Genomic DNA, 26,419 nt, shown 5'->3' with positions numbered 1-26,419 from the left:
ACGGCAGAAGCATCATGCAGTGGATAATGGTACAGCCTCTGACATCAGAAATAGATTGAGAGCCACCCCTTCCCAGGTGCGACCTGGAACATCTGTGAAATGTTAAGTGATATAATAGCAATACGTACTCCCTCAGGGCTGTAATTAGGATTAAATGAGATAATGAATGTACCATTTTTAATGCATTGTCTTTCACTTTATAAGTAACTGACAAATATTTTGATGATAATGATGCTAAAGATGGGGGAGAGTATGAGAAGTGAAGTGCTTTGATAAGTTACAATGGAAAGAGACACGTGAAAGTCTCTCTTCAGGGTTTAAGATGAATTTACAGGAGGTACAGTAAGTGGAAAGAACGCTTCTCTATGAGGCAGACCCTGATCCTGACATTGCTGGGATTAACCATGTGGGCCTGGATAGCTGACTTCATCTCACCTGATGAAGTTCACGGCTGTGTTCAATAAGGAGGTGGCATGATTGACCTTCCAGCTCCAACCTGTTATCTCCTCTTTGTATGCAAGTTGGGCTCCCATTAAGAAATAGAGCTGATGGAATAATCCGTATTAATTGAGAATTCCAGTTGCCATATTTAGTTAATTCTTTGTTTCATTTTATTCAAATAGTTTATTTTTTCAGCTGAGAAAAATTAGTATTGCCATGCCTGCGCATCCCAAGGAAACCCCACAAAGAAGTGGCCACTTTCTCATTCCCCCGCTGAGGATATGCCTTGAGAATTAAGCACAGACAAAACTTGGATTTTAGTTAGTCTTTAATATAACTCCAACTCTTTAATAGTAAACAAAGATGTAAGTACAAAACATCAAAACGTGTTACCTGTCAGTAGTTCTGAGTCACAGTGGTCACACTGGTGGAGCTGAGGTCACTTACATTTTAAGGAAATATAATCTACCCTGTTTCAGTGGAATTCATGCTCTGGCAGTTGGAAAGCAGGCTTATTTTATGCAAAGTGTATTCACTTTACCGAAAGCAGCTTTCTTCTCTCACCTTTACTTGGCAATTTTAAAAACTGTTCACTTTCCTTTTACGTTAAAAGTGCTATGTGAACTGAAGGGGGGCTTTCATTACTGAAATAAATTTACTATACATGTCATACATTTCTGGGTCAACGTTGCTGGTTAAAGTCCCCCAGAATTAGCAATTCATAGAAAATTGTTAAGAGAAGCTAGCATGCCTGCATAGCAAAAGGACCATTTAGAGCTGACAATACAGGGCTCTGTGGTATAAAGTGCCTATAAGCAGCTTCCTATCATATACCGAGGCCACAGAACTTCCCTGGAGAACAGACCCGTTGTTGGCATAAACTGTAGTCACTGTAGGCTTCTCAGATAGAATATTCTGGATGCGGAGAACCTATTCAGGAGATACAAAGGATTAATATAGAACCACCATCCACCCATGTCACTCAGTCACCAATAATCTTCCACAAAGACACAATGATTAAGAGGACATGCTGTTGAAAATAGCAGTTACCAATTTTTTTAATGTTTAAATTACTTTGTTAAACCTTCAAAGAAAGTACTTTCTTAAGCCATCTAGTTATTGCATGCCAACACAGGATTGAGTGTTATTACAGTAATTGAGCATTAATAGAAATACTTCCACACTAATGTGCCTACATTCTCACTACTTCAGCACGAACAAAAGTAGTGACGTGTGGAGAGTTGACAATAAGCCAGATATTTAAAAAATTGCCAGTATACCGCACAAGGAGGGCACATGTCTTTATAAAAAGGTCTTTTGACTAGTTTCCACCATAATTTAATACATCAAAAGATTACCTTTCTAAAAGTATTTGAACAATGTGAAATTCTGCCAATTATTGGCTTAAAGCAATTACAAAATCAAGCACCACATAAGTTTATTGTATTATTAGTTTAAAAGGACTTGAATAATTAAGGTTGAAAAACTAAAAAATATAAAAACCTCTGATGAGGGAGGATTGTTCGGGTCATAAATGAAGAGCTTCTGGCCATTAGGATGACAGCCTACCAAGATGTCCCCCGAGGAAGGATCAATAGATAAATTATCCACCAGTGTATCCAACTTGAGTACCTTCCAAATGAAAAAATGTCAATATCTAAATGCCATGAGAAACTTGATTAAATAATTTAGGGCTAAACTTTCTTGCCCCTATGCATATGGGGAAATTTCACCCATCTCCTGCTTCCACCCTTTAACACCAATATTGCTTAAAATAAATTTAATACACTGGTTTAGAGTCACTTTTCATTTTTCCTAAAGTTAAGAAAGTTGGGGCAATAATCAATCTCTCTAAAAAATGAATTCCTTTCCCCTTAAAAGATGCAAAGTGATCAGTTAGCTCAAGGAATTCATTCAAAGCAAAATAGGAAATTCTTAATCAATCTAAAATATGTGTTGTCAAGCAGGAAGAAAATAATAATGGTGTGGAACCCAATTTCCACCTTCATTTATTATTGAAAGAACTGACAACTTGCATAAATCTTCATTTCAGAATTCATCTATTAGTCTTTTCAATTGTGAAAATTCTTATTGGAATTCATCAGGTGCCATCAGTACTTCATGGAATGGGCTCTAAATCTGATGCAAATATCCCTCCCAACACACTGCTGCATGTAATCAGTCAGTTCTTGTGATTGTGGGAAACAAGAGACTTGGCCAGTTACAGAGAGGAAGCAGTGAAAAACCCAGAATAGCAACACTGGCTATTCTGTTCTAAGTGAGGAATTGTTATAGTATAACTATGTAATTTCAAGATTAATGTCTACTTTAGATATAGAAAGAAATATTTTACCTTCAATTGAGTTAAATTCATATTAGGGTGTTTTTCCAAAACATGAATTTCATGAGCCAAGATATCAGCAACGTAGATGTACCTTTGCAGGAAGGACATACTGGTTAGAGCCCCAGGCTAATATAAAGCTTCATTAACACAGTATAACGAATAAGTCTTAATAACCTGCCAAGAAGTTAATCAATGATGGGCCCTCAAGGAATGCTTGATAAAGATCAGTTTTTATTTAAAAAGTAAGCTTTCAAAATCAATTCAGTGTTACTACAACAATCATGGAATTGTTAAATTATTTTTCAAAAAGTTTGTAAGGAAAAATAATATAGGACATCATTTAAAATATAAAGTCTGTGATATTTTGCCACTGAAAGGACAGTAAAACAAATATTTGGTTTCAAACAAAAAGCTTTTACATTCTACAATATAATTTGATATTTCAAGGGATCATTTACATGTAGAAACATATGGTATAAAACAGAACACATTTTATTAGAATATTAATACTTATTAATATTTAATAAATATTTATTAACATATCGAGAAATGTAAGAGTTAGAAATAAGTATCTGTTCAGAACAATCTGTCTGTATCTAAGGAGGGTGAATTAATGGACTACTTCACGGTAATTTTTCTCATTGAATTGCCTGTTCCATGGCAACTGTTCTATTGAGCAATTATAGTGTGTAAAGCCATGAACTCAGTATTGTGACAGATATAAACATGAAGAAGACACAGCCTTTTCTCCTGAAAAGTTTGTAGTGTGTTGGGGTGATCAGATGGCTTACACACATTAAACAAATAATACAGCATGATTGGTACCATAAGACATATTTCAGGTCTAGAGACTGAAGAAATCTCTAACTCCTAAAAAAACAGAAGGGCTTACAAAGGAAGGGGCATCTGCAGTGGACATGGAAAGAGAGACTGGATTTGAGGATATGAGGACAAAGCATCTTTTAGGCAAAAGAAAACATGTGAACAAAGGCACAGGGGCAAGAATGAGAGAGGCAGTTTTGCAAAATAATGAGTTCTCGTCTAAAGCATAGTAAGTGTGGAAACAGTAGAAGAGGGAGGTTGGAACTAGCTTATTAAAGAAAGTCCAACCCATTAGCCTGCCTTGATTTGATAAGCAACTGGGGTCCACTGAATTTCTGGAATAAGAGAGTGGCATGATAACAAATGGTCAGTTCTGTTCAACAATTACTAAGCATGTGCTTTGTGACTGGCTGTGCTCAGTATGAGGATTCAAAGATGAAGCAGACTGAGGTCCCTCTTCTGGAGATCTCGAAAGGGCAGTGGAATATAAACGACAAAGTTGGCAGCAGTGCGAAAAATGGAAGTGGACTGAAAACAAGTGGGAAGAAAGTGTAATACTCCAGCCAGAGAGGGTGAGAACCTGAACCACGCAGGTGTCAATGGGAAGGAAGAGGGGGTGAGGGTCAGGGACAGAAGCACAGATAGAACCAGTGTGACTTGCTCAGTGGCTGAATAGGAATGGTGAGAGAGATGGAGTTAAAGCTGGATGCCCTATTGTTATTATTTTTAGCTTGGGTGACTGGAAAGTTTGACTCTCATAACTGAAAGATGAGAGTGGAGGAGAAAAACAGATTTGGTGGGAGAGGTTGGATTGGGTCAGTTATAGACAATTTAAATTAAATGATCCTACATTCATTTTCTGTAATCAACAAGAAAGAAGAACTTGTCATGAAAATAGAGACATTTAGTTGTCACAGAATGCCAGATTTATTTCATGTTATATTTGTAGTAGTTTAAATTGTTCAGTGTGCTAAGGTAGTAAAAGGGAAAGTTAATAAAGACTTTAATATCTTTCCTATAGGTTACAGTTGGACATACAAAAATAGTGAGATAATTTGGGGGGGGGCAACTTGGCACTATCTATTAAAGTTAACATTTAAAAGGAGCACCGTTTAAGTGAGTAGTTCTGTTTTGAGGGGTTTGTTCTACAGAAACACTTGCACAAATGTGCAAAGAGGAGGCGCTCATAGCCCCACATTTAGCCAGTACCCAGTGGGCATCTGAACCTATGTCTGTATGACTCCAGAATCTGAAGATTTAACCATTATGCTGTATGTAATTCTCCCTTGGGGGGTTTTTCCTTAAAAATATTTGGATAAGTTTCAGTGGTAAATGAGAAATAAAAAATGGTTTTTATACAGAAAAAAAACCCCCCTACATATCCATTTATAGAGAATTGGTTAAATTAGTTTACAATCATCCTGAAAATGGAATAATATGCACCCAATAAAACAATGATTATTTAAAAGGAAAACACCTACCTAATACTTTAATATGTATATATAAATATGAATCCATTTTATAAAAATTTACATTTATAAAATTAAATTCTACAATGATATATACCAAATTTATATACTGTATATAAATATATATTTATATATTACATGTAAATATATGGTACATATATGTATATATTTTATATAAAACATCTATTTAATAATATATTACATATAATATATGTATTCTATATTATAGTATTATAGTAATATTTGTAAGTATTATATATAGTATATTTATCATAGACCAAAAATATCAAGTAAGCTATTTCTACATTAAAAAAAAAAGCAAAGTAAAGAATTTGGCCCAGCACCATGACTGAGAAGAAATGAAAATACTTCTATAAGAGACCATACTTTTTATCAGGTGAAATATTGATCCCATTTGCTGAATCAAATCCTTCCGCTACCACTTTAACTTCATTTGGACTGTAGTAAACGACATTTGTCCACTGTAAGTTCAAATATGTTTCCAAATACTTTAAGAAAGGATCAGAGAAATAGTGGTCATTGGTAGCATAGAAATGTGCTGGTCCAACAGCTATGATATCATTCACACTGGAAGAGAAAAATAACATGTGAGAGAAAATAAAAAGCCAGTTGGTCTCAATATTAAAGATTAAGTATCCAGAAGGTTTACGTAATATGTGCTTTAAATTTTTGGTGAGAGGGTTCCCAGGAAAAGCTCAGCTAAAATCACATGGCTATAGTCATATGCAATCTACTATAATATCATTTGCTGGAGAACAATTTTTTATGGTACCGGGTAATTTGAAGACAGGTCATTTAGCAATTATGGCAGGTTATTATAAAAGAAAAAAGAACTTGGTGCCAACAGAGTGTGTTTTTTGACAACAAGAAACGTAGGGTTTAACAACAATACGAAAAGACACAGCTGTCCAGGGTAGAGAGCTCGATGGAGCCTCATTGGCTGGTGAGCTGGTTGGGCTGTCAATAACATTTACCTAGCTTCCATTTTCTCAGTTGCTGGATTTTCCTGAGATCCTTTGCTTAGTTATTAGTCAAACTAAGGTTGACTGTTCAATTTCTACCTGACTCACAAAGCCGACCTGCCGAGAATGAACAGGCGCTCAATAAACACTTGCGGAGAGATGAATGATGAAATTGCCATAGTGAAATGCTTCAGGTGAGAGATTTATATGCTAAAAACAATTACATTTTTAAAACCAGTTAGGTAAGGGTGTTACTAAATTTAAATTCCAATTACCCTATGCAAAAATTTCTGAAAGAGCGGCTTTCTCCTTTGTTAAAGGAAAAACAGAGCTACAGGGAAGGTGGGACCCCTCTCTGAAACAACGCCCTAATGCAAAGGCTGCCTGGATGGTACTTATGCTCCTGTTTATTATGAAGTGAATTTTTGGAAGAATGGTTGGCAGTTACACACTTAAGTCCGAGATAGGGAAGTAATAGAAATTAAAAATATTCATCAAGCTCAAACTTAAAAGATGCAGCTGAGCCGGGGAGGGGCACATAATTCTTTTTTAGTCACATTATCAACCAGCTCTATGTTCTTGAAATAGCAGTGACCCACTTCCAATTCTGCAGGGCCATTAGCCCACAGCTACCTTGTGAAAACACTTCTTGTTAGTCCCATACTAAGCATACAAACTCCATATAAAGCAGACTACTCTTCCTTGGCAGGACAGGTATTATTACTATTTGGATGATGAGTCATCTGAAATGGGAGGTGACAGAAGGAAAAATGGTGAGGTTTGTCTTCTGCTCTCAAGATGTCCCTGAAGAGCAAATTCCCGGTAGTCCAGCATTTCCTTATTTCTCGAGGGAGCCCACATAGAAAGAACACTGATATCGACTTTCCCTGCTCTGCAAGGAAACTATATATACACACATACACATATAAATACATGTATTTGTTTATGTGTAATATATGTGTATTTCAGCTCTTACAAAAGGTGAAAGGACCATCATAGGGAATATTTGAAAATGCTACAGATAAATCAGAGAATGAACAAAAGGACTAATTACCTTGGAAGAAGCTCATGTTTGATTGTTTTTAGATGCAAAAGAGAATTTTCTTCCTCTTCAAATTTAAAAATTTCTACCGTATTCTTGAATTCTGGGTGGTTTACAACAAAGAGATAAACTGTGTTATCTAAAGAATTGAAAGAACAGAGTTAATTTACAAGACATAACCATAGGACCTCTGGGCAGACACTGACATTTAAATACCACGAGCAAGGAAAGGTTGAATGTATAAACTGTTAGACGACCTAACAGATCATTCTTCTTCCCCGTCTTTCCCATCACTGTCTGTCTGGTGTTATTTCTGATCATTGGTCCCCTGACCTTTAAGAAAGAGTGTTTCCCACTCCATATACAGAATTCATGAATAATCTGTTAATAGTTTAATTCACAAATATAGCTCTTTTTCAATGTAATGATAATACATATTTGAAAAGGTTATGAAATCTAAACATTCTTTCAGGTGTTAACCGTTAGAAATTTCTAAATGTAGTATAACTTACTGCCAGCTGAAGAGGCAAATGATGGACTTATTTGTATGAAGAATACAGAAGTAATTCACGAGTTAATTGTTCTCTTACTACAGATATGATCCAAATCTATTTTCCACAGTCATTTGCAAACCATTGTAAGTTTTTTTAATGTTGGTAGCTCATCAGCTCTTACCACTGTCTATGAAAGTGCTGATACCATGTGGATTAAATGAAGCCAAATTAAATCCACGGCTGATTCTTAATTCCAGTGCCCTTGGGTTTTCTTCTTTTAGATCCATCATTAGTATTCCTCCAGGCTTATCTGGTGCAAAACTGTGGAGGCCTGGACATTTTAGACCCTTTTTAAAACAGAGGAAAAAGTTAAATATAAAGGCTTAAGTATTTTTATGGACTAAAGTGGCAACTATAAATAAATGATTGAGACTTTGGCTAAAGGTGGTGGCATAAACCTGCAAACACAAAGAGAGCAGAGAGGAAACAATATTAAAAAAAATAATAATTGGAAGCTGGGAGGCTGAAAGCTGAACAATAACTGACATTTCTGAGTTGAGGCAGAAGACTAAGGGTGTAGTCTCTTCAGAGGGTAACCAGAAGGTTGGGGGACTGGGAGATAACACAGAGTTGAGGGCGGGGATAAGCCACTATCTGACACACGTTCATTCTCTCCCCATTGTAACATGAGGTGGGACTTTGTCTCATTTGTTCACTGCTAGACCCCAAGGCCTGGATCAGTGCTTGGCATGTAGTCAGTCTGTCGTTTTCCTACTGATTCCAAATTTGCTTTCATCATGTACTAGATCCCTGTTTACATATTGGTCTGTTTGGACTCATGCCTAAATCCTGTGCTAATATGCCACTTCTTAACTACTATAGCTTGATTTATAAGATACAATATGTATATATATATGGCAAGTCCTCACATCCCACACCACATTGCTTTACCTTTCCAAAATAGTCTTAAATATTTCTGCTCATTTATTTTTCTGTTTAAATTTCAGAAATTAAGTTGCTGGTCAAATGGAACCTTATTATTACTGGTAGTAGTAGTAGTATTACATTTTCTATTTGTTTTTTCCTAGTGCATGGGAAAGCCATTGAGTTTTATATGTTCATTTTGAATACAACCATATCACTCAACTCTCCTACTAGGTCTAAGAGTCTGTTATCTGAATCTCTTGGACTGTTTAAAAAACAGGTAATCACACTATCTGAAAATAATGTCAGTTTTGTCTTTTTTTCTACCTCATATTTCTTTTTTTTGTTTTCTTGGGTTATTAAGAACTCTAGTAGATTACTGATGGTTACAGTATTTTAGGGCATTTTCTTCCTTTTCTAAACATTAATGAGAAGGCAGTTAATGTTGCACCACTAAGAATGGTATTTGCTGTAGGTTTCTGGAAGGTTTCCTTCTACTTCTAGTTTTTTTGGAGCTTTTAATCAGGACTGAGAGTTGAATTTTATGTAATGCTTTTTCAGCACTCACTAAAATAATCGAGGTCTTTTCTCTTTTAAATCTTTCAAGTCATACTTTATGCAAATTTGAAAGAGTGCCAAAAAAACTCACTTTATGCACAAATTGTATTTAGTAGAAATTTTCTCCAATTAAAAAAAATCCATCAAAATTCCACAACTTCAAGGCCCAACAAGTAGAATAAACTGCAATTATGCTATTGCTACATGGCAGTGCCAATTCAGTGGTTAATAATCTCTATTCTTTATTAATGTCCCATAAATGATAGGGTTTCAATGCTCAGGAAGCTCTACCAGGGATGTAATAACTCTCCATAGTTATTTTAATACTCCCTATCTTTTAATACTCCCTATCATTTTAACCTGATTTTTCTCTTTTTCAAATTTTATTTTATTTCCACCTGTGGTAAAATATACATAACAGAGAATTTACCATTTTCACTATTTTTAAGTGTACAGTTCAGTAGTGTTAAGTACATTCACACTGTCATTTAAATCTTTTTTCTATTCTATGTCATCTAATTCCTCATTAAGTGTGATGTTAGTTTTGAGATGCCCCTCAAGCCTGTAACTGTGGAATAGGATGGGCTAATTGGCTACAATGCTTGGAAGAATAAACAAATGCCATGATGCAGGAGTTATTCATTTAGAAAGGAGTGCATTCTGGGAAATATTAGAGACAATGCTGGGTAAATTAAAAAACATCAGTAAAATGAGATTGTTTCTAAATTTGAAAAAAAGAAAAGAAAAGAAAAGTCATATAACCAAGGAAGGATAAGAGAAAAACAAGCAGAAGAAATTCTGTTGATTTGGCTACAAGATCATTGTGACTATGTTAAGCCTCTCAGCTAAAATGGCTGTAGATTTATTGTGCTTGGAGACCTCACCCCTCCTAATTCAGATTTATTCCTGTTGGGAGAAAATCTTGAAATAGGTGACTTCTGGATTATGCAAATCTCTGAAAACAGCTTCTTTGCAAAAAAAAAAAAGCAACTGCCTTCTACTCTACTCTGGATATTTGCATTTTAGTTATGAATAATGTTGACTAGGAGTCTCAGTGTTTTTTCCTAAGAAAAGAAGATATACGTGCAAGCATGTGCTTCTACACAAACCCAGAGTCCTCCTAGAAATATCATTTTACTCATTGTGTGTAGGTAATTAACTAAAACTTTTAAAGCCATAGTTTTAAAATTTAATATTGGGCTGGCCAAAAAGTTCGTTCGGGGTTTCCGTAAGATGCTATGAAAAACCCGAACAAACTTTTTGGCCAACCCATATAAATATCAATGTTTCTGCCAAAGTCTACAGTATTTCTTTTCTCCCTCTGTGGTAAACAACCAGCCACTCACAGCCTTTCATATAAAAACCATCAGGAACCTGAAGAGTGTTCTAACCCTCATTCTCATCTCAGCTGAGTTCTCTCACCTTTCTCATAAGTCTGACAACTATTTTATTAGTGTTGTGACTCTCTTCTGAAGCATCTCCAAGTTTTTCACATCTTTCCTGAGTCTCAGTGCCTGAAAATAATGGCTGCTGAGAGGGAACAGAATAACTACAGGCTGCCTTCAAAGTTGGATACTTCTTTCTCAAGAAAAACTGAATCCATGAAGATGCCAAGGTCCCTCACCTTGGCCCATGCCACGGAGGAGAGAGAGGTGGTCAGGACTTCCTCCTTGGCCCACATATACAATTTTCTAATTAGAATGCATACTGGTGTAGCCTAGCATCACTCAGGCCAATCAATTTTAAAGTCTTTGTAATGTATGCCTGAAAAGGTTGTTATTTTTCAGCTTATAAAAATTAAGGCAAAAGTGAAGGGTATAAATAAGCTCAGTCAATGACAGTCCACTTACGTTAGGCTATTTGGGGAAAAAGAAAGAAAGCAAAAGCACTGGCCTTTGTCTAGGAAAGTTGGTATATTGTTTGAAAATAAATAATAACAGCAAGAATACTAGTTTCAAATTGAATATCTAATGGAAAGGTAGACGCTGTATTTAAAATAGCATAATGTAGTATCAAACATCCACAATAATGCCCCAAATATCCTTTGTAATAACAAACTTTTAGAACACAGACTGCATTGGAATATTTTAGTGCAAGGCAGTGGGAACATAAAGAGTAATAAATCAATTGGCAAAGACTTTTTCATCCCTACACTCTGAGAAGCTGGAGGAAAATTTCCAAGAGCCTGTTTGACCTGTCTTTTTTTTCAGAAAATCTCCAAGATCCTGTTTGACCTGTCTTTTTTTTTTTGAAAGTGAGGAACTTTAAAAACAAGTTACTGCTCTGAAGGCCTCATCAAACTCCCTTGTACCTCCTCCACTGAGACTGGGGAAGGAAGATACTCACCACACTAAAGAAAGCCAGACCATTGGGAAGTATGTCAATATCTTCAGAGCCGGCTTCTGTTAAGTTCAAGAAATAGATAAATGTCATGTTCGAATTCTGTGACTTGTTAGGTAGAGCTTTGTTTACTTTATCAGTATCTGTATCTTTCGGAATGGTTCCGATTTTTTCTTCCAAGGAACCACTCTCTTTAATAAACGTCAGTCTAAATCCTTTCCTGCAGTGAACTTCTGACTTTAAATGTTAGAGATTTTATGTCTACTCAAATCAAAGTCAAGTAATCACCACATTTCCAGCTATAATACCGAAAAAGTTGACATCTGTACACTCTTATGATAAACATCCAGATGTCTGTACAAAAGTAATTGACATCAGGGGAATATTACTTTCAGAATGAAGGGCTCATCTTCATTTAACCATGCAAATATTCTTGTCCCTTTCTCGGCTCACTCAATCGGAAGCAAACACAGACATTTCTCTCATTAACAGAGATAAAACACCTGGGATTATATAGTCCCTCTTTAAAAAACAATGCCTGCTTGTTCTCATAAGCAAAGAAAGCTTTCTGTTTAATCTTTAAATTTAGGCTTTAAATTACAGAAAAAAAACTAGCAAAAGAAGATTAATGAAAAATACCATGCACCTAAGCCAGGTGAAACTTCTAACAGTGTCTCTGAAACAGGCTACAATGACTATTGATTGTTTATCGATTGTCTGCAGTACACTCCACACAGCACAGAAAATAATTAGACATAAGACCTTGCCAGTGGTCTCACTGTGTAAATTCCACAGACAGATAATAGACCCAAACACAAGAAAAGAGGAATAAAAATGGCTTAGATTAAGCCAAATCACGACACATTCTTTGAGTCCACAAAATCCAACCTTCCACTTTAAGCCCTCTCCAAAGGATTCCTCCACGATTATTTCTAGGTTGTCAAAAACAAACAGCATCTATCCAGCTATATGGATTTTGATTCCTGAGTTTGCATTTGGCTGGCCGCCTCCAGTGTTGCTGGCTCCACCATAGTGGAGAAAAGCAAAAAAAAAAAAAAAAAAAGCCAAAAACTTCACTTCATAAAGATGACCCACATGCCTGCTTCTCAGAAAGAAGAGAGATATAAGTTTAAGCACTGTATGCTTGAGTTCTTAACCTGCGGTCTGTGGACCCCTAAGTAACCACATATGGGTTTCAAAGAGTTTATGAACCCTCTGCAATTCTATGCAATGCAAAATGTCTTGTGTATGTACAGATAAGACATTTTCTGTGAAAAAGGTTCTTGGCTTTCAGAAGATTCAAAAAAAGGGTCTGTGATACCTCCCAAAAGTTAAAAACCTCTAGATTCTAGTCCCATGGTGTTTCTCAACTGATAAAGAGCAAGGACCAAGGAACACTTCACCATGTATACATACACAAACACACAAACACACACACACACCTGCACACAGAATTCTAGTCCAAGTTCTGCTTTCTAGATCCATTGAGTAGGAGCTCAGTTAATTAAAATTTGTTGTTCCTGAAAAATTATTTGAGACAATTTAATTTCAACGTGCGCATGCTTACACACATAGACAAAGAAAAGATATGTAGAAAAAAACTAAATGTTTTTTTGGGTGGTGGGATTATGAGTGATTTTCATTTTCTTCTTTATACTTTTGTTTTAAAAATTTCTACAAATAATCATATTCTTTTAATAAACAAGAAAAGAACAATGTTTTTTAAAAGATATATTCACGTCAACCACATTGCTGCTTCTTTCTGTTTAATCCCGTTGCCTAATTCCAAGGAAAAAAAGTCATATCTGTAGCTTTCTTTAGAATATTTTCCAGATCTACTCCCCGATCTTTATTTCTATAGCCGTTATGACAGTAGGCTTTTATCATCTCATAACACCTAATTTTTTCTCCTCTAATTCAATAATAGAAATAGTAGTAGTGTGAGTAGTAACAGTAATAACTACTAACACATATTAAGTGTTTACCAAGTACCAGGCTCCTTATAAGTACTTTACATATGTTAATTCATATAATTTTTGTTAACTCTAAGAAGCAATATTATTATCTCCTATTTTAGAGTAGAGAATATGGAGCCGTTGAAAGGTTAAGTAAATTGTTCAAGGTCACAAACTGGGAAGCTGGGATTCAAGTCTTTTGTTCTGACTTAAAAGTGCATAGAAAAAATACAACCTAGCATTTAATGAAATTTCTCTGTCAGAGCCATCCCCTGGTTCCTCTCTGAAGACACTTTACTTTGTAAATCCAACTGTGGTCAATTACATACGTTGGCTTTTCCCCCAAAACGTTTGCTTCCGTGCCTTTCACCAGGATCTTCATCAATTCACATCCTGTATTTTTCTTTCGAACACTCTTTCTCTGGAAAGTCTTCTAACTTAGCATATCTGATTTTGATCCCTTCTTATTCCTTTAGCAATTATCTATCTGTGTCAGAGATGGCCAACTGCTCCCCAGTATCCATACTCCCCTTCTTTCTTTTCAGCTACAGGTACACGGCAACATAGCTACAGATACAGGTACAGCTACAGGTACACGGCAACATAGCTACAGACATCTTCTACCCCTTCTTGCTGATAGAGGTGGCCATTTATCTGAGTTCAGGTTAATGGGACATGAGAGTACAAGGTAAACTACTTGCAACTACTGGGTAAAATAAAGTAAAAAGATCCATGTAAATTTTCTTTCTACCCCTTCCTGCTGGGAGATGGCAACAACTGGAGTTCTAGTCTTGTGCCAAGATGGAAGTAATATGTTGAAGATAGCTGTGTTGCTTCATCAGCCTTTGTCCCAGAATGACCACATGCAGTGGAGTCATCTAATCACGCTAGGTCATCTGCTTATCTTTGGACTGTCACACAAAAGAGAATCAATTTCTCTCTTCTCTGAGTTACTTACTGTAACTTTATAACAGCAAATCGGCCGTTGCCATACCCAACAGAGTATCCAAAATGTAATGTAGCCTATTATTTTCCACTTTTTTGGTTCATTAATCAGATGTGTGTATTAATCACTCTGGGAGAAAATACTATATTGGGAAAAAAAATTGCAAAAGTTACTTAACCTCTCTGAGCCTTAGGTCCTTATGTGCTATAAAAAGAAAAAATATGTCTATATCTCACATAGTGGGTTTTTCTGTTTTCCTTTTCATGGGTAGATTGTAAAGTACTTGACGACAAGGGCTACAAACTTTAATGCTTTTGTAAAAAAAAATCTCTCAAGCAGCAGTTATTATAAAGATCTTGACTGCCAAGTGTAGAAAATCACCTACTAACTCAAGAGAAATAATCCATTCAAAATTTTGTTTTAGTCCAGGACTCTGAATGCCAGCATTTTCAAAGACATTTTAAAATGTTTTAAACTTTTAAGCCTCAAATAGAGTTAAATAGCTCTTTAATTATAATTTTTATTATTTAGACGTCGATATTATACCAAATGTTAGCTTCTGTCTGTTAGATACACTGGAAAGGAATACAAAAAAATAGAATAAATAGTGAGCTTACTTTCTGACCCCCTGAAGGCACACATCCTGTATGATATGTGGTAGTGATTATTACTTATTAAAACAGAAAGACATGAGATGATATGATATGTATAAAGCACCTAAGAATTGCAAAGAGTTCATTTCTAGTCATGGTGAATGTAGCCTTATTTTATGTGTGTGTGTGTGTGTGTGTGTGTTTGTCTTGATGGGGACTGGGGGGACAGGGGATGTAGTCTTACCTCTTGGAGGGATTAGTTGGCCTCAAATGCACGGCTGCTACTGTTTCCAAAGTGGAAACTACGAAAGAGAACCCCTCTACTCCTGCTGCCTACCAAGAGACATTGCTTTTGCCTGTGGGAAAGTATGCCCTGTTATTCCTTTGTAGTCAAAGACCACTGAATAAGCAACTGTTGTTAAAAACGTATAACCACAAGCTATTATTAACCATTATGCATCACTGACATAGCATTCAACAAATGTTCATATAGTGTATGCTAACCACAGAGCAAAAGCAAAGAAGGAGGGGGAGAAAAAGCACAGTTCTAATTAGATCTAAAAATGTATCCCAAATGTGCTTCTAATCACTCATCGTCTTCGCTCTGTTGCCTTCTGAAGTGCCTCAGAGGCATTAAACACTTCACAAGAGGGGCCATAGGTGACATATTTCCTCATTCTTCCCAATTCCAGACAGCAGCTCACACACATCACAACATAAAGGTCACACACACAGACAGATGCCTGTTCAGAATACAAATGTTGTTGGACTTGTTTTTCTCTGAGGAGCCCTCCATTCCAGTGAGTTGTAGCAGCAATACACTTGGCAGTTTGTCCAGTAATGTGTCTGGCTGTGCCCTGTTGTCTACTCTGAGACTTGAATTTGCAGAAGGTGGGCTTCACGGGGCCAAGGGCTGTTTAATAATTTTACATTTATTAACTCCGTAGCAAAAGTAACCTCCGAGATCACTGACTCAACCTCCCAACCTGTACAACGTCCCTCCCAGACGCCATCTGGCTTTTGCTTAGTGACCAGCTCCAAGGGGGCTCTTCGTGATTGCGGCCAGAAGGCAGGATGCAGTTGCTGGGTTTTTTGGGACTCCAGACAACCTTAATTCTAGGACGGTCTGCATTATCCAGCACAGACCTTTTCAATCTGGACAATCTGGTATTCGACACTGAGTTTGTATCCTCCTGCTAAGTGTTTGGGCAATAAACAAAGAGGGGAAACCCCAGGAGAAAGAAGTCAAGGAGTCCTGTGAAGGGAGATAGGACCGGGAAAAAGTACAAAAGTAGCAATGGGAAAAGGGGACAAGAGCACAGAGGAAACAGATGTGTACAGGAGGAGCAGTGAGCAGAAAGAAGTTCTGAAGTTCTAAGGCTTCTCTGAAAACAAATAGTTTCCATGAAATGGAAGCCTTCTTTGTGTGATCCGGAAAAGGCTCACTACTTTGTTTTTGATAAAAGAGCATTATGAATCCTGTCTGGAGTGAATGTGGTTATAAACATGGGGTACTGAGTTTATTAGTGTTGCCAACTCAAGAGCAATTTAGCAAAGACTATCAAAACTTTAAACATATGTGCTAACTGAACAATAATCCCGCTATTAAAGATTTATCCTTCAGATAAACAAATGCAAGAGCTATATGTACAATGAAGTTCACTGACTTTGCTTGTAGTTGCAAAACACTATAACCACTCAAACGTGCATTAAGGAACTGGGTAAATAATCATGGTACGTGCAAATATTAAAAAGAATGAGGTAGATCTACATGTGCTGATGTGGAAATCTGTTCACACTGTGTTCAGAATAAAGCAAGTTACAGAATATAATCTTATACTAAGATGCCGTTTGTGAAAACAATAGATATAAACGTATATGCATATATTTGTTTGCATTTGCACTGGAAATACCAGAAAGGATAAAACAGAAACTCTATCTCTGAGGTTATTTTTGTGGGAGGTGGAGATTTTTATTTATTTATTTATTTATATTTTATTGAAGTATAGTTGATTTACAATGTTGTGTTAGTTTCAGGTGTACAGCATAGTGATTCAGTTATATATATGTTCTTTTCCAGATTCTTTTCCATTATACGTTATTATAAAATATTGACTATAGTTCCCTGTGCTATACAGTAGGACCTTGTTGTTTAGTTTTTAAAAATTTAATTATTTATTTTTGGCTGCATTGGGTCTTCGTTGCTGCGCACGGGCTTTCTCTAGTTGTGGCGAGCGGGGGCTACTCTTCATTGCGGTGTGCAGGCTTCTCATTGTCGTGGCTTCTCTTATTGCAGAGCACGGGCTCTAGACGTGCAGGCTTCAGTAGTTGTGGCTCGCAGGCTCTAGAGCGCAGGCTCAATTGTTGTGACGCATGGGCTTAGTTGTTCCGCGGCATGTGGGATCTTCCTGGACCAGGGCTGTAACCTGTGTCCCCTGCATTGGCAGGTGTATTCTTAACCACTGCGCCACCAGGGAAGTCCCTATCTATTTTATATATAGTCGTGTGTATATGTTAATCCCCAACTCCTAATTTATCCCTCCCCACCTTTCCCCTTTGGTAACCATAAGTTTGTTTTCTGTATCTGTGCGTCTATTTCTGTTTTGTACATAAGTTCACTTGTATAACTTTTTTAGATTCCACATATAACTGATATCATATGATATTTGTCTTTCTCTGTCTGGCTTACTTCACTTAGTATGATAATCTCTAGGTCCATCCATGTTGCTATAAATGGCATTATTTCATTCTTTTTCATGGCTCAGTAATATTTGTGGGGGGGTGGAGATTTTGTTGGGAGATTTTTATTTTCTATTTTATAACTTCTCTTCCTTCTGACTTACCTTCACCAGCTGACTCCTGGGCTAATGGTACACAGAATTCAGTGGCCACACATAATCCAGACTTGACAAAACTACAGACTTGACAAAATGAGTTCAGCAAAGTCACTAAACAAGCAAGAAGTCTAAATCAAACATAGGATTGTACAAATAATTAATAAATCACAGTGAGAGTAAGAGAGAAGAAGAAATACAGGGTGCATTAGATCAAAAGAGATTGACTGAAAAGGTTTTTGCTGATCTAATGTGACTTTTCCTCTGATAAACAGTAATTATGTGCCAAAATACTGTTAATGAGTTTTCTAGTGTTGTGGGCCAAGGAATGTAAGCTGTGTAACAAGCATTTTCTCAGACTTACCGATTCCTTTAATCAGGTGGCAGTTTGGAAGGTCTACGGATTCTACTTCTCGGGAGGCTTTAAGTCGATTCCTGTTAAAAAAAAAAATCTATCTGTTTACGTATTCCCTGCTTTGTAGCAGAAAGGGTTTAAAGAGGCTTACAGCAATACATAAAACACAGCATAAATCTAAAGCAGATAAAAGAGAAGATAGAAAACAAGGGTAGGAACATAAAATAGCACCAGAAATGAAGTTAACATAAAAATGCATATCACAAAGTTCTATATGTGAACATGGGTCGTAAAAGGAAGCCAATAATTCAACAAATACAACTTGGACTGCAAGTTCCTATGCAAATGTAAACACGGCACCAGGTCCCATTTCTCACAGCTCTTGTGTTGTGGGAAGAGCTTCAGATGTAGAACCAGAAGCTCTGTCTTCCTTCTGAGGACCCAGAGGGGCTATAAAATGCCCAGGCCCTCTGCAAAATGACACAGTGACTGAAAGCAGGCCAAGAGAAAATGGCATTGTTCAGAGCCTGGCTCACAGAAGACACCTCATAAATAGTTATTAAGAAACAAGTGGAGAAAGTCCCATCCCCATGACAGTTTATTGGAGTGAGAAGGTTGGAGAGCACCAACTACTCTAGCCAAACTACTTGCTGTTGTAATTTCATAAAAACGGAAGTGAAGAAATAATGAGAAAATGTTGAATTCTAATAAAGCATCTTCCCTCCTCCTTCCCACCCTGGAGTACAGGTCCACCAAGCAGGGTGGGCAAACACATCTGGGCTCTATTGTTTGAAGGCTTTCCCTCCTCTCACTGTCTCACCTTCTCTTTCTGTTCTCCACATCCACAAAGAATGACAAGCGTGCCTGCAGAGTAGTTTATTACATGTTTCAAAGTGGTTCACACGTACCACACGTTTAAGAGACAACATGACAATTTGCCAGTTGTCTCTCTCCTATTCATATCCTTGCCACCTTTGGACTTCTAGACACCGAATATGGGGAAGGCTGCTGGTTTCTTGGCGAGATGGAAGAAGCCGAGGCCTGGACAACCCAGAATTACCAACAGGTGGTGGCAACTATATATTTTGTCAATTCATATATATATATATCCATATATATATGAAAGTTTCCAATTAAACTGTTAATCAGTATGTATTCAGAATCATATAACTCAAATACTGTTAAACTTCTTGAAACAACATAGCAATAAAGCAATAAAATAAAAATAAATGAATAAAATAAAGATATAAAATATATTAATGTAATAGAAAAAATAAAGAAAATAACACATAAAGAATTTAAATAAAGCAGTAAAAAAAAAATACAAAAAAATCTCAAGTCTACGAGTCCCAGCAGTGATTTAAAGGGGAAAACAAGTACATTTAGCCTAACATAAGTAGTAGCAGTAATACTAGTGAGGAGGAGGATGCTGCTGATAATCATGGGTGGTAAAAGGAAATCAATAATAAGAAAGGCCAACATGGGGCTTCCCTGGTGGCGCAGTGGTTGAGAATCTGCCTGCTAATGCAGGGGACATGGGTTCGAGCCCTGGTCTGGGAAGATCCCACATGCCACGGAGCAACTAGGCCCGTGAGCCACAACTACTGAGCCTACGCGTCTGGAGCCTGTGCTCCGCAACAAGAGAGGCCACGATAGTGAGAGGCCCACGCACCATGATGAAGAGCGGCCCCCGCTCGCCACAACTGGAGAAAGCCCTCGCATAGAAACGAAGACCCAACACACCCCAAAATAAATAAATAAATAAATTAATTAAAAAAAAAAAAATAAGGGCCAACATGTATTGAGCCTACCACCGTTCTATGTGATTTCCCTGAATGAATTCATTTAATTCTTAAAACAACCCGAAGAAGTAGGTACCATTATCCCTATTTTAGAGATGAGGAAAATGACTTCCTTGAAGTTCAGCACCCAGCCAGGAAGTTCCACCCAGAGGCTCTAATCTGCTGTTGTATTTTTCTCAGAAAGGGGTGAAGAGACCACGTTTCTGTCATAGCAGCAAGACTGCATGACCTTCGGCAGGTCAATTCATCTCTGCAGGCCTTAGTCTTCTTTATGTATAAAAATAAGGATGAGACTAAACGACCTCCAAGGTTTATTGACATTGTGTGATTCCAGAAACAGATGTAAATTTAAGTCAGTAGGTCACAGCTGAAGTTTCATCAAGTTTCTGTATCATGTGTTGGTTTGGGTGTCAATTTTATACAACTTACTTTTATGCCCATTTGACTAAACAAAGATAGGGGTAATGTTGATTACCATCTACCTTTCTCAAAAAATTCTATGGATAAAATAAAATTCATATGTGTTTGGACACTTTGGTGTGGGGTATTTTTCAGAGTCAGCTTAGGTTTGCATCAATGACTGATGATTACACTTTGTTAACAGGGCGATCTTCATCAGCTAGTTTCGTTGTACAATATCATCTCTAGATATGCAGACTGCCCGCTATTAAAACTGAAGAGTAACACAAGGACTGTTACTAGTTAATCAAGTCATTTTTTCTTGTGTTTCCTTTATGATTAAAGAGAGAGGATTTTGCTTCCATCCTTTGTGGCCCATCAAGACTTTCAAAGACTTTCAGTAGAAAACTGCTAGGCTTTTTGCCTGGCAGAACTATCAGTTCCCTACTCATTAGTGGACTTCTGTACTCCAGAGTGGCAGACCCTATCAGCTAACAAACCTAAAGCCATTCACACCCCTTTCTTCCTTGCTCTTTTCCACTGCAGAAGCGGGCAAGCCAAATATTTGCTTCCAGCCTCCTTTGTACTTAGTGGTAATCATATGACCCAGGCTTTTGGGAAAGATAAATTTATTACTGGTAGACAAGGCAGACACAAGAAGAGAGCTAACTGGCAACACTCCTCCCTTCTTCATGATTTGACCATATATGTGGTACTTGGGACTACAGCAATCATTCAGCATCCTTAACACAAGTATGAGGACACAAAGCCAACAGTGGAGGATCAAAGAAGAAAAATATCAGAACCTAGTTCCTTGATGTGATCACTGACTCAATGGACAAGCTCTAGGATGAATGACTCACAGAGTTTGTATCATGTGAGAAAAGCAAGCTTCAATATGTATAAGCTACCATTAATCTGATGTATGCTACTTGCAGCTGAAAGCACTCCTAAATGATAACAGATTTAAGAAGTTTGGAGAATATACAAGAGAAAGCTATACAAACTCTTTGGACTAGCAGATCGATAAGCCTACATATATTAATGCCAAAAACAGATAAATAAATAAGTGGTACAAACACAAATAAGTCATATTTTTGCAGCAGCCTATTTGCTCCCTAACACTTTATGTCCACAGCATGCTTATGAACATACTAGATCAGAGATGGTGTGGCAGTTGCCACTCTGTTGTCAGGCAGACATTGCTAATCAATTACAGCACTCTTTCTCTTTAACTCAGAGCCAGCTTAGACACAATGTTCCAGGCCACCACTACTAGTCTATTAAAATGGACACTCTAGATGAAAGCTATTTGCTTTCTTTGTTCTAGGTTCCTTTTATTTTTCTCACTTTCCTTTTCCTTTTCATTAGAATTTGGTTATTTTCTTTTTAGTTACGAGTATATGATAGGTATAATACAGGAAAGAATGCATACTGCCTTCCTTCATCTGAGCCAGAAATCATTCCTCCAATGACCCCCATCAGAAACATGTACATCATGATTCTTAATCTGGGGTCCAGTGACCCTCACAGAGTCCATGGGTAAAATTCAGGGGTTTCTGAATTCTGATGGGGGGAAAAAACACATCTTTAGTTAAACCTCTGACTGAAACTGAGTATTTCTTTTGATGATGAGTGTAGGCAACAAACCATTGAGCTTTCTACTAGCAGTACCTGTGACTCTGTCACTAACAGAAGTTACAGACATTGTTTCATCACATTTTAGTTGTTGTAGAGATCTCAAAATACCATTTATATTCATCTCTGCTTCACAGTGTCTACTGTTAGGTATTCAACTACTTCTAGATCTACTTAAGGCTTTAATAAAGAAGGCCATGTTATTATATCCTACATTAGATCTTTTAAATAGTTTGGCAATAGAATTTAAATATTTAAATTAGTATTAACTTAGATAGTATTTCAGTTTGGTTTGTAATCCTATGTATTTTATTTTATGCATTTAGAAACATGATGCTGAGAAGGAGTCAAGGCTTCACCAGACTACCAAAGGGATCTATGGCACAAAAAAATCTAAGAACCCCTGCTCCAACGTCATTGTCATCATAGGTAACTTTATTGAGCACTTACTACATGTCTGACATTGTTATAGCACTTTACAAGAATGAGCTCATTTATTTTTTACAGCCCCTATATGGAGCATATAGTACTATTATCCCCATCCTACAGATGAGGACACTGAGGCACAGAAAGGTGAAATAAAAGCCAAGGTCTCATGTAAATAGTGGAGAATTCAGGCGACCTGGCTACAAAGCATGAACCCTTAACCAACAGTCATTACCATGAAATGAATCTCTATTTCCTTCACTCAGGAAAAGGCATTACCCATCCAAAGTGGAATGGGTCACGGGCGGCTACTGATTATCTTGCCTCATCGTGTAGTAACAGTAAGGATGCACCAGTTTGGTGTGCCAATGTGCTTTGAGCAAACTGGGAACACAGTGCTGCTACCAGGTTTGTTCCATATCTCACTGCCTTTGAATTTACAAACCACTGATGGGGCTTTATCTTTTACGTACAGACTTAAATTCAGACAAACAGGGGCTTTATCTTTCACAAACAGACTTGTAAAACCCCTTGGAATTCACCCCTTGGTCCCCTGTAATGCTCTTACTTAATTAAGAATTTGTGCTTAGACTTGTAAAGCTGGGGAAAGTTTGCTCCAATGGCAGAGAAGAGAGGAGGCCGTGGTGGAGCTGGGACAAACTGCATTTGGAATCAGAAGACCTGGCTTAGAGCACAGGTTTGGCACTAACTTCTGAACTAACTAGTCAGCCTCTCCAAGCCTCAGCTAATATTATGTATAATACAGGAAGGAAGACATATATGAAGACTGGAAGAAGGCAGGAAGGTAAAAGGGCTTTCTTTCCAAATGTCAGTAAATGTATGTTTTAGTTTAATATAATGAACTGCTGACACTTTCAACACAAAGACCAGCACACAGTAGTCACACAGTAAATAAGGAGGATGGTGGTTGAAAAAAAGTCTGCCCCTTCAGAAGTGTTCAAAAGCTGACTGGATAGCTTCTTGGTGGAGCTGTCATAAAAGGTGTCAAGCAACAAGCAAAAAGTTCAGATGCTTGTATTTGGAGTTCCTGCTCAGGCATAGGTCTCTGATGTACTCAAGTCTCATGATTCATTCAAGGGTGTGTGCTTTGCAACAGGGAGCACTGGCCTGGGGATATGTGTGTATTTCTACTTTTTCCTTTATTGCTCCACGAGGGAGGAGTGGGAAAGTTGGGTATGACATGCCAGCCTCCCCTGGGAACCTTAGGCAGTTATAGTTCAGAAGGAAAGAGACAACCTTGATTCCATTTATCCATGCAGGACATACTTATACTAAAAAATCATTCACTGCTTATCTGAAATCCAAGTTGAAATTTAAGTGGGCACCCTGGGGGGAGAGAAATAACCTGAGTGCCAAAGTGCCATCTCTAAAAATAGAATAATGAAATAGAAGGCAGCAGATGAGAGAAAAAAACAAACCAAAACCCTGTTTTTGAAGAGCCTTTCTTTATGTGGAGGTGGGAACATGCTGCTTTTCAAAATACTCTAAGGGTCTGAAAGGAGAAATATTATGCATTTAAGCACTCCGCCAAACTTTGTAAATAGCAGGCACTTGATATTCTGCACTCATAGGGTTGCCAGATAAAATGCAAGATGCCCAGTTAAATTTGAATTTCAGATAAATAATGAATACTATTTTAGTCTAATTACGTCCCAAATATTGCATGGGATATGCATATACTAAAAAATGATTTGTTGTTTATCTGACATACAAATTTATCTGGGTATCCTACATTTTTATTTGCTAGATCTAGCTACCCATCATTCACCCCAACATTCTCACATCAGCCAGTATAAGGCTTCAACTGTCCAATGAGGTTACAACCCTATGAAGTCACTGCTCAATGAAGTTTATTATAGTCAAGTCTTTATAAAGAAGAGATGCATTCAAATTTAAATGATCTATCAGGTGCGTTCTATGTAAATAAGCTTTATTTACTTTTTCTTAGATTCGCATCTACATTTATCATTTAAAGGGACTTAAATTTAAAACCTTAAGATTAGTAAGAAGAAAAAAATTGACTGCTAATTGAGAAAACTTCAACTTATGGAAACACTGGTGGTTTGAACTTTAGGGATAATTTAATGAGCTTGAGAACTTTAGTGGTCCTGCCTTTGAAACCAAGAGCTGGACGGATCATACAAAACCACCCAACTCAATAACGTTCTGCAGAGCAGGATGGTCATTAATATAACATGAAAATTAAGCTCAACACGTCTATTTCTTACCAGTAAATGTTCCTCCTCCAACTCTGATGCTTCCTGTTGTATAAACACTTCCTCCTCCTGGCATCCCTTTATGAGCAGATGAAGCTGCAGCTAAGACAGCAGAGCTGGAAACTCTAGTATCACCTTGGCCTTACCCCTCATCCCTGGGGTTCCAGAGTTTGGGCCAAACTACTGCAAGACTTTAACTAGTTTCCCCAGGTCTATTTGCTCTCTATTCTGGTACTTGTCAACTCTAACTGCATGTTAGCATTATCAGGAGAATTTTTTAAAATAAAAAATACTCATGCCTGGGCCCCACCCAGAGCAACAGAATTGGAACTGCTGGGGGTGCAGCCCAGACAGCAGGCCTCTGGGAGATACTAAGGCTCAGCCAGGACTGAGAACCACTGCTCTACTCCAATCCAGCCTCCCAGGTCATCTCTACACAGCCCAACTGGTTATGCTTTAGATGGTTTAAACAGGTTCCTGTTTAAAAAAATAAAACACATACAACCAACATTGATAGTTCCCCTTTGCCTATCTATGCAGGCCCCAATTTTTCAACGTAGGCTTAACCATCTCAAAACCCTACTCCTACTGTTCTCATCCCTTAACTTTATGCTCCGCTCAAATCTAAACTTCCCCCGCCATTCCTTTTCTTCACGCTGCACTCTCCATCTGGGACTGCCTCCTTCATCCCCACTTGTGTTTCACCCATCCCTCAAGGCTAGTGTCAGATGTCTCTTCCTCCCGAACTCCACCTTCAGGAGTTGTAACTTCTCCTCCTTAAGCCAGCAGGGGTTGGTTTGTACCTGTCCTGAACATCCTAATTTATCTATTTGTTTTATTGCTCTCCTTCCCTTTAATAGGGTAAACTTTTTAAAGGTAAGGACGGTGCCTTACTCTATTACAGGAGGCTAAGAGTGCACAGCGTACAGAGAAGGTGCTCAGCATTTCTGGAATTCTTTGGCGTGAGGCTTACATAATTTGAGTTGATAATTTAGAGACTATGACGTCTGATCACCCACGTTTTTTCCTTATAACTAAAACATGAGATGGACTAGGCGTGTCCTGTTTGGCATTCTGGCTTCAGTGTTCCCAGACGAAGAGATAAATAAGGAAGTGATGTAAGAACAGTAGCTGAATATCTCAAGTATCTTTGATCAACCGTGCCAAGATTAGAGAGCAGAGGAAGAGTTTCTCAAACTCTGCAGGGGAGAGATGGAGAACAACTTGATTAAAGACGGAGGCTGGTTTGGGCAACAAAGAGAAGCAGCACCAATGACCTGAAATAAATCTTTATAATTAAAGTTTCAGTGCATGAGTAATAGTTTTGTTTTCAAGTTAAAGTTCGCCCCTGGGTAAACCGCAAAGCACTCGCTTGTCAACTTAGGTAAGAGAGAGCTGGGTGCGCAGCAAAGGCTTACAAACTCGCTATGAAGTCTCGCGATTCGGGCCAAACTGTGCCGGGTTTTGCTGGCGGCTGGGGGTTGGGGTGGAGGAGCTCCGCCGACCGAGGAGCAGAGTGATGCAGAGTTCCTCCGCGGCCGCCGGCTCCAGGGTCCCCGCTCGCCCGCATCCCCGGCCACCCCGAGCCTGGGGACCCGAGAGGCCCCGACCTACCTGAGCGCCAGGAGCCTCTCGCCCAGGAGCGCCAGCGCTATCCCCAGCAAGCTCAGAGCCAGCAGCCGTCCCATGGCGCGGAAGCCGCGCCGCCTCGGTCGGCCGGGCCCGGGAGCACTGTGGGCGGCGCCCGCGGTCCGGCTCCTGCGCGCGGGCCGCGCTCCGCCCCGAGGCCGGCGAGCCGGGTTCCTGCTCACAGGCCG

The 26,419-nt window shown here is 38.1% G+C and overlaps 1 protein-coding gene and 2 long non-coding RNA genes across 4 annotated transcripts; 1 reads left to right on the top strand and 2 right to left on the bottom strand.

Moving 5' to 3' along the window:
* Window positions 1-751: 751 nt before the first annotated feature.
* Window positions 752-26,351, bottom strand: LOC309665476 (serum paraoxonase/arylesterase 2). 2 transcript variants are annotated; one of them, XM_082472056.1, is made up of 9 exons: window positions 26,217-26,351; window positions 18,110-18,180; window positions 11,424-11,479; window positions 7,777-7,942; window positions 7,114-7,240; window positions 5,464-5,664; window positions 2,795-2,876; window positions 1,945-2,073; window positions 752-1,371 (listed from the first exon to the last, which is right to left on the bottom strand). In XM_082472056.1, exons 1-9 carry the CDS (start codon window positions 26,288-26,290, stop codon window positions 1,213-1,215), a joined length of 1,065 nt encoding a protein of 354 aa, XP_082328182.1. In that variant the 5' UTR covers window positions 26,291-26,351; the 3' UTR covers window positions 752-1,212. The 2 variants fall into 2 exon arrangements, with proteins under 2 accessions (XP_082328182.1, XP_082328183.1); XM_082472057.1 differs by having other exon boundaries at window positions 7,114-7,204.
* LOC309665618 lies at window positions 12,945-15,874 on the top strand. The gene is made up of 2 exons (XR_014266581.1): window positions 12,945-13,923; window positions 13,964-15,874. It is a non-coding gene; the product is annotated as an uncharacterized lncRNA (long non-coding RNA).
* Window positions 13,955-17,856, bottom strand: LOC309665627. The gene is made up of 2 exons (XR_014266590.1): window positions 17,755-17,856; window positions 13,955-17,346 (listed from the first exon to the last, which is right to left on the bottom strand). It is a non-coding gene; the product is annotated as an uncharacterized lncRNA (long non-coding RNA).
* Window positions 26,352-26,419: the final 68 nt, after the last annotated feature.

This window comes from Balaenoptera physalus, assembly GCF_965194825.1.
Source record: "Balaenoptera physalus genome assembly, chromosome: 8".
Taxonomy (NCBI): Eukaryota; Metazoa; Chordata; class Mammalia; order Artiodactyla; family Balaenopteridae; genus Balaenoptera; species Balaenoptera physalus.
This window is presented reverse-complemented; position numbering and strand designations above follow the sequence as displayed.